General features: G+C 48.9%; 2 protein-coding genes across 2 annotated transcripts; both read left to right on the top strand.

The window, feature by feature from the left end:
• The first annotated feature begins 1241 nt into the window (after positions 1-1241).
• Positions 1242-2387, top strand: DFJ58DRAFT_42684 (uncharacterized protein). The gene is made up of 4 exons (XM_041380353.1): positions 1242-1487; positions 1548-1871; positions 1925-2175; positions 2226-2387. The coding sequence occupies exons 1-4, from the start codon at positions 1432-1434 to the stop codon at positions 2372-2374; spliced, it is 780 nt and encodes a 259-aa protein (XP_041248775.1). The 5' UTR covers positions 1242-1431; the 3' UTR covers positions 2375-2387.
• Positions 2388-3880: 1493 nt separating this feature from the next.
• Positions 3881-7536, top strand: DFJ58DRAFT_42596 (uncharacterized protein). The gene is made up of 10 exons (XM_041380343.1): positions 3881-4559; positions 4737-5553; positions 5611-5930; positions 5985-6056; positions 6121-6210; positions 6263-6574; positions 6624-6770; positions 6834-6956; positions 7008-7067; positions 7132-7536. The coding sequence occupies exons 1-10, from the start codon at positions 4215-4217 to the stop codon at positions 7219-7221; spliced, it is 2376 nt and encodes a 791-aa protein (XP_041248774.1). The 5' UTR covers positions 3881-4214; the 3' UTR covers positions 7222-7536.
• Positions 7537-9019: the final 1483 nt, after the last annotated feature.

Here is a 9019-nt window from a genome sequence, read left to right as displayed (position 1 = left end):
GTGGTCCGCGGCGGGTCGCGATGATGAGCGCTCTAGCGGGGAAGGCGATGCGGGGCTGACTGTGCGACTTTTAGCCATCACAGTTTCGGTGACTAGAGAGATTTCAACGCGTCGAATATGGTCTTTCGACGCGTCAAGGGCATCAGAATTATGGTAGCGATGACCAGATAGATACGCAGACCTTACAGATCTTGGGACAAGTGAAATGAGGGTGTCCTACGCGGAACCTACGCAGGGTACGATACTAGTACTATGATACAAGACTAAATCCCAGTTCTGTACAAATGAGAGAGAAAGAGAGAGAAAGAGGGGAGAACGAGAAGAACGAGTTATTCGGACGATCTTTAAGGGCTGATAGAAATGAATTGTGAAAGGATAAGGAATCGCAATTGCGTTCGATGCACTGTTTGACAGAACCTTCTCTTATGGGATCTTCCGCGGTTTTACGTTAACGTTCCAAGCTCACAACAGAAAAATCGACATCAAACAGCTGGAGATTATATTCAACAACCTCGAGGCATTTGAAGATTCGGACTTTGAGGTTTATAGGATACCACGCCGGCATCGAAGAAGTCATCCATGAAGAGAAGGATTCAAGTTATGATATTAGAAGGTCTTCGACACATGAAAGTTTTAAAGGCGAAAACAGTCAAGTACTACCCTCGGAGTCCTGGTTGTCCTGCAGTTCTCCAGCTGCCGACAATCACCAGATCCTATGATACAGCCTTTAAATTCCCAGTTGGAGTGGGAGGAGACTAATTATATTCCCTATTTATATCAAATAAGTATAGGTTTCGGAATTCATTTTCATGCCGTGATCCTGCCGTGATAGGATCGACGCCGGAAACTATGATGAGCGCCTGTCCTCTGCTGTCCTCCACCACTTGCCGCTCCTCCCACCACTGTTTGGTATCATCTGACACTGCCGGACAGTAAGTATATCGCCAAAACATACAATACAAATACCACCATGCCAACAGATGCGGCGGTTGAGATGTTCACACAACACCGTTGTTAGTGTCCCGTTGTTCTCCCTATTTATATAGGACATGCATGTTGCGAGGTAAAACAGATAGTCACCCTTATACAATGAAGAGTCGATACAGCAGTCTCTTCATTGTGACAAAAACAGTGGTCGCTGCTGCATAGCTAGCGCGAAGGGGAAAGAATCTTAACTTGCTCACGGATATCGATCAGACTCTGAAATAGCGTCGGAAGATAACCGTGACAATGGTCGCGCAGCCTTGCGCCTATGCTGCGCAGGATCTATTGCATCCGAAAACATTGTTCGTCATTCCACCATGGATCATATAAAGCACAGATGCCCTCGCAGCAGCCTTTCACACCTTCTCCCTCTAATCTTTTAACTATTCTTTTCAAAAATTTCCCCCTCGGCCGTTAACTTAGTGCTTCAAAGCCTCTAAATTTACGATGTTCTTCAACTTTGCTGTTCTTCTAGCTGGCGCTGGTTTCGCCGTTGCTCAATCGTACGTAAGACAAAAATTTAGGGGGGAAAGATTGTGGGCTGATATCTTTTTTGTGTTCAGAGAACTCTCTTCGCAGTGCCAGACTGCACTACTTAACACTGCAGCCTCGTCCAGTGCCGCATGTTTGAATCCATCTGGGCTTGTCTCGCTCGTCGTCACGAATTCGAACTCAAGTTCGATTATTCCCGGTGTCAACACCTGGCTTTCTGGCTTGTGCTCTCAAGCCGCCTGCAGTAATTCGACGCTCCAAACTGTCGTAACAGACCTCGTTTCGGGATGTTCTACCGAACTCTCGAGTCTTGGAGTGACTACCAATTCTACTGATATTGTCACATCCATTCAGGCCGCCTACCCTACTGTTCGACAGCTTATGTGTTTGAAAGAGTCAGTTTGTCAACTATCGTTTACTTTCCCCCCTTGTCTAATTCAATTTGTAGCACTTCAACGAGCACTCTTTGTGTTCCTGAGCTGCTGACGAGCGCCCAGTCCGCCACGACCACTATTTCGCTGAATAACATAGTCGCACTTGTCACAAAATTGGTGTCCGGTCAGAGCACTGGAATTCCCTCGAGTGCCACCTGCACCAACTGTACTAAGGCTGCCTATACTATCCTTAGTCAGGGTCTCCCTGAAGTTGCTAGTACTGCTCAAAGTTCATTTTCATCTGAATGTGGTACCAACTACACAGGTAATGTTTGTGTCATTTTATTTCGTCGAGATACTCACATCCTCTGGCAGATGGTCAGATGCCTTCTGATATCCAGGAGACAGCAAGCAATTCCTCATCAACGACCACTAGTGGTGCTATTGCGCTTTCCGTTGGTAGTCTCAACATGGGTGCTACTGCTGTTGTAGCCGTTTCAGCCGCCTTTGCAATCTTTGCTTAAGTTTCGTAACTTATGGACTTATGAAGTTATTTGGACTGTTGAGCGACTCGGTAAACTATCTGCCAACCTAGAGTTATGGACATTATATGATTCTTTAATTTGGACTCGTAGAGTACATCGTCAATACACCGATCTCTCGCAATTGCAGCAGGAGAAACGATGTATAATTTTAATTAACATTGAGGAGAATCAGGAATTACGTCAGCCTCCACACATGTAGCTGGACTCGAGGGTTCCGAGAGTTGTTCCCATACGCTGTGATCCAAGGCCTTGCTCACTGAGCCAACGAATAGTTCCTCTGTCTGACATATAGTCAGTCGGTGTCCACGATGCAGGCCACCACACCTCGCTCGCCGCGCTTTGACCTTCCGCCTGCACCTGTATATTCCACCTCCAATACAGCAGACAATGGCCTCGCAGAGTGGACGAGCAAGATCAAGGCAATGCAACGCCAGGTTGATGCGGACGATGAGGCAGAACAGCGTCGTCTTGAGGAAGAAATCGTGCGAGCACGACTTGCGAGGATGAGACGAAGTACATCAGGCATGAGCGGTGATTTTGGCATCGGCATGCATGGCATTGATCTGGGTCGGTATCTCTTGGCATGGACACTTCCATATTCTCTAACTTGTCGATGATTGCATAGGCAAGTTACAGGAGTCATCATCTAGTCCGCCAAATGATTCGTTTGCGGGCAATGCTACTACACCTGCGCCACCTCGAGCTATACCTTCACATAAACCAGCGGTATCATCTAATGCCACGCCTCAGAGAGCCCCCATGTCATTGGCTGCATTTATGGGTGGATCGACTGCTGCTGGCCCTCGACTGAAACGCCACGAGCCACAACAGGATGCCACTGTCGTACATGATGGGCGCAAGGATCACGGTCCCATACATCCAATATTCGGAAGAAATGGAATTGCTATGCCGGGGATGGTCAAAGGAGGTACACAACCTCCCGCAACTACTACATCCCCACCTTCAGCTGGCACACCCGTTCGCGGAGTTCCCACTTCCACACCAGATATCGTGAGATCCCGTACTACGAGTACTTCCTCGGTCGCCCGTCGATATGTGGAGCAACTTGAAAGCCAGCCGCAGTCTCTGAACTCGGGACTTGTTGGGCCTGGCGTTCGGGAGCGGCGAATAAGCACTCCCGTGGGCAACATTTCAGCACAGCTGAAAATAGATACGCCACACTCGCATCTGTCTCAGAATTATGGCGCCAAAGCTGTTGTGGTTCCACCAAGTTCTCTCATTGAATCTCGGCCGAAAACCCCAGAGACGCGCCCCAAGACACCTGTTGCTGAAACTCGTGTGAAGACTCCCAATCCTGAATCTGTCCGTGCCAAGACGGTAACAGAATCTGCATACTCTAATCCTGAACATACCCGGGCAAAAACCCCCAACCCTGAACCCAATCGTGCAAAAACACCTGCTGCAGATTCTGGTCACACAAAGAGCCCAATTTATACACGTTCAAACTCTTCTCAGCCCTCTTGGACACCTAGGCAACAGCCTGCTCCAATCCCATCTGTCACTCCCACATCCCCTGCACGGCAGACATACTCTCCACAGCCATCACGTGGGGTCTCCCCTGCCTTTCTGCGTCCGCCGGTCACTTCATCTACTAAGGATCCAACGCCAAGTATCAGCCGGCTGCAGGGTCGTGGCTTCGTGCAGAGCGTTGTTCAAGCCAGTGGGCGCCTCGAATCAGGAGCAGGAGCTGCGAGAAGAGAGAGTACATTCGGATCCCCAACTCAAGCCGCCAGTGAAACGCGAGATAAGAATGCTAGAAGAGCAAGCGTCTTAGACCGTTGGCAGCCTGCAATAAACAATGCTGGAACACCATCACCACCCCCCACAATCCCCATTCCCGGCAAACCGCGGAAGGACGCCAGAAACCAGGCAACCAGAAATGAAAACGCACGACACAGAATTTCCTTTGAAAAGCGCTGTATCCACTCCCAACTTTCCGAAAACGCCATCCGGGAAGATCAGTACTCTTCCTGAGAGTGCGGACCATAATTTGGGGTCCTCCACCACAATGCTTGCATACATCAAGCCAACCAAGACTGGTGATGATCCAGTCGTTCGCAATGTTGATGAACTCGGGGTGAAAGCGGATGGGAGTGAGGCAAGGGCGCGAGTATCGTCGTCTCCTAACAAGCCATTGAGTCACGTGCGTTCTTTCCGGTAATGCTCAGCGCATCGATGGTTGATGGAATTTTTTTTATATCCACATTTTTTTATATCTTGGTCTCGTTTAATGGTGTATGATGCCTTTTAATCGGAATGCGCACTTTTTTTTTTGGCCGTGGTTCGATTTTTCCCTGTTTCCCGGCTTCTGAATTACCAGCCAACCAAGGATAGAGCAAAGAAACCTCGCAAAACTGGTGGTTCTGCACATGTTACCTCTCCGGAAGGACAACCTCCAGGCACCTCGCCACAACCGATTGCGCCAGAATCGATCACATCAGCAACGAACACTCAATCGCTTCCAATTTCCCCTCCTCAGCCAATGATCCGATCTCAATCGGAATCTCAGTCACGGCTTCCATCGACGATCGCACCGCCGATCACCACTGGTCGCGTTACAGACCGCTGGACAGAACCGACATTGATTGGTGTAAAGTCCGTTGCATCCTCAAATTCTGCTATAAACCAGCCTCCTCCGAGTCAGAAACCGCAGGGTATTGTGGGCAGGTTGGCGCTGCCGGGCCTAGCGGCTGCACCACCAGCAAGTTCCGAGAAGGTGAAGGAGAAACCTCCTCTTAGAGAGGAGCGCGCGGTCTCGCCTTCACTGATGAAACATGGTCGCATTCCTAACACGAGAAATCGTGCTACCGTCATGGACGTTGCGCAAGCTATGAGTGAGGCGCAGCAGGGAAACGATTGCGCTCTGAGCCCACCTGCTCCTAGAATTCCACCTCTGAATTCTCAAGCTGAGAAGAGGAAGTCGAGCGTTGAGAAATACTCCTCTTTTACGATGCCGCCACTGAAGGAGGAGAAGACTCCCGTGTCGTCTCCAGCAGGAACATTGGCAAAATCATCTGGGGAGGCTCTGCTGGATTCTAAACTTGTCAGTGAAAGCCCCAAAAGTAGTTTGGGAGTAAAGCCGATTGCCCAGCGCACTACGTCGAGTTCATCTCTAGTCCTCGATGTTGTGCATATCGGTGAGTTGAGCTACGTTGTTCGACGTCAAGTAATTACTGACTCAAATCTTCTGACAGATCACGCAAACGAGTCCCTGCCGAACGTCGATGTGGACGCTCTTTTGAAATTCGTTCCTCCAACATTTAGCCCCGACCCAAAGTTTCACACCATCTCTGTTGAGATTTTATCCATCAATAACGGCACTGCGATTCCCGTCCTGCGTGATACCCATATTTTCTATGATACAGAGGTTTTGGTGATTGTGCACCGCGTAAAGGTCCGTGACAGTGGACTCGTCTCCACGAAGGTTTGGTGCTGGCATGGAAAACAATGCCAATTTGGCGAAAGAGAGGAGAAGAAGGCAGATGAGCTTGCAAGAAGGTATGGATCAACTCAGGTAAGTATATTTTTAAGAGAGAAATTAGATGTCAAACACAAGAATGATTTTCAGGAAACGGTGTTCCAACGACGAGAACCTCCAGAACTTGTCCATGTTCTGGGCGGAAAGCTTGCGATCCGGCAGGTCGGTACATTATAATATCCTATGATGTTGTTATGATGCTTTTACATTAATCCCCATTCCTTAGGGCATTCGCGCGCGCTGGTCTTCTGAAAATACAGCAATGCACGTGGTGCGCTCGAGCGGGGAACACATCTTTATCGACGAGGTGGATTCGGTATGCCGCTCGCATGAACAGACTTAGATCGACCTTGAACTCCTGATTACAGAGCATCCGAAATCTGTGTTCGGGCTATAGCTATTGTGTCTCTATCCTTGACCAGATCTATGTTTGGCATGGTTGTGGGTCAACTTCGAAGGAACGCAACGCTGCCCGAGATTACGCACAGGCCTCCGCTATGAAAGGGACTTCTATCACGGAACTTCGAGAAGGTGACAATGATGTAGATGACGAGATGTTCTGGATGGTCCTTGGTGACTCTGGAGATTACGCCAAGGCAGACTATTGGAGATTCAGAAATGCCTCTGCTCCCAGTGACCCTCGATGCTGGATCGTGGATGCCACAGTTGAAGGCGACCCGGTATGCTGTTCGATGACATGCGGTTGGCTTGTATCTGACATGGATGTAGATTCGTGCTGTTGCGTTGATATCGGCAGAAACTATACTTCAGCAATCAGTGTATATTATCGACTGCTCTTTGGAGTTCTTTGTCCTGGTTGGAAAAAATGCACGTTCCAAACGTACTGATATCTCTCTAGCAATTCAAACCGTCATGGTGAGCGTCATATCCGAGTCCCTTCTATGAAAAAATCTCCCACATGATTTAATATGTTGTTAGGCCATGGCAAAGAGAGTGGCAATATCCAAACCGTTTTATCCGACCGTCCATGTGCTTGTGATACCTACGCAACTCCCTCTGGACATGCGGCATGCCTTCCGCGATCTTGATGAGTCTCAAGTGGTACTGCCTTATCCCTTCGAGCATCCGGCCCGAGCTGATCATTTGCATTAGAATGGGGGCTTCATCCCCGATCACATGAATATCCTTTCAACTACCGAGGCGATTGAGCATGTTAGTGTCCTTCTATAATTGGCTAGTTCTTCAATGTTGCTCACTGACTGCCTTTCTGAAACAGCTGCGCACTTCGTCTTGGGAGAAGGCAGCATTGCGAGACCAGAACATGCTTCCTTTGGGTCTCGACGCAGCTACCGTACCATCGTCTTGATATATGCGCAAGTGCTGACGCCGGATATGAACAATCGGAATGATCTATGCTGTAGAGTGGTCTTTATACGCGTCTTTACTTGCTGCAACCGATTGGTGCCTATCCTTCAGCAATCACCTTCCTTTTGACTAGTTTTTTCGTGTAATGTTATCTGTCTAATTGTGATTGGATCACAGTAACAGCTATTCTCATGTCGATAGACCAGATTTCATTTTGTTCCCCTTACCGCTTGTGTTCACTTATGGAGCTTGTCTTGTTTTGCGGCTTCTGGAATGTGACGGCGGTTTCCAGGCATGGCGAGAGTACTACAATGGTGTCAGGCAGAGCGTCGGATGTCGATGGACGGCCATTCGGGGGTACTTTGCGCGCCTAAATATCGTAACAAGCGGAATCCTCTTGTTTGTCCAGCTCCACAAGTAAACAAAAGTGGTAAAGGCGTAAGCTGGTTGCTTACAATATCCACCAGCGGTCACAACTTATGGCAGTGGTCAGGGGATGTCGTGTAATCGAATGTACCGAGAGGGTAGTTGCCGGCCATTGAATGATGCCGGCAGGAACGAAAAGCTGCTTCTCCCTCAAGCTGAATTACGATATTACCACAGCCATCGAGCCAATGATTCGTTGCATTCATGTGGTCGCCTATCAGGACAAGATCAATGCGAGAAGATATTGATGAGACAAGAAATAGAATCAGCTGCAACAGGGCAAAGCACATTACAAGCGACCATCGCACTACTCCTGAAACACTAGTTTGCATGCGGGACACCATATATCTGCAGCAAGGCCGACGTGTGGATTTAGTATCCTGTAGGAGATACAACTTAGTGCCTACTCACCTTAGACTCCTTAGTGCACGTAAGTGATAACTCCCTCGTCGACGCTCCTGCTGACCGAGACACCGAAAAAGATTCAATGGCGGCCATCACTGGCACTTACAAAGTAGCGTCCGAGAGTCCCAAGCGCCAACTCAAAAATGGTAACGAGATACTCGATGGCGGCAGTCCGCAGCAGACCGTCTTCAAGCCATTCGGGAAGGTATGCTAGCCAAAGGAAATTAAGCGGGAGATGAGCGGCTTCTCAACAACGTCGAGTGGATAAAGATGGGAAAGAGACGATATGTAGTGTGTAAGGAGGCGCCTTGGGATCCAGCCGTACTTTGCACAGTCGATGTCATCTCAGTGCGAGAATACCACCCGACAAGCAACGGAGACTGGCGAGGGCCCGCTGCCCCAGCAGAGCACATATACGACGCAAGGCTGTCGTGCATGACAGAGTTGCCTCACAACGTCCCATTTGCACTCGACAACGACGTAACGGCGAAAAATCAGAAGTGATTCCAAGCCAAAACTGCAGAAGGGAATGGTCTCGAGTGACGAGGGTTCTTGGCCAAGGACAGGACAGTCATACTGGAATTTGAACACAAATTTGTGAAGGTGAGCGAGGACAGGGACGGAGGAGATCACACGTTGGCAAGAGAAGACAGCGAGGACAGGGTGCATTAGAAGATAACAACATTGAAGAGTGACCGACGCACACACTGGCAGCGCGAGAAGCGTTGGACGAGTTGTCGAGGACGGGCCCTCAACGATTTATGTACGAAGCCTCTGAGACGCCAGAGCGGTAATCCGAATTTATTTGGCACTTTTTTTGCGTGAGCTCTTGCCTGATTGTGAGTATTCTTCGGAAAAGGGATCTAGCTGTAATATGTATAGATCCTTGAAGGGAGAGCATTTCATTCGCCACAGTTTTTCTGTCATAAAAGTCGATCAACGTTCCTTTCATTGAAAATGACATCCAC

The sequence above is a fragment of the Suillus subalutaceus genome (assembly GCF_016647625.1).
Source record: "Suillus subalutaceus strain FC151 chromosome Unknown DFJ58scaffold_11, whole genome shotgun sequence".
NCBI classification, from domain to species: Eukaryota; Fungi; Basidiomycota; class Agaricomycetes; order Boletales; family Suillaceae; genus Suillus; species Suillus subalutaceus.
This window is presented reverse-complemented; position numbering and strand designations above follow the sequence as displayed.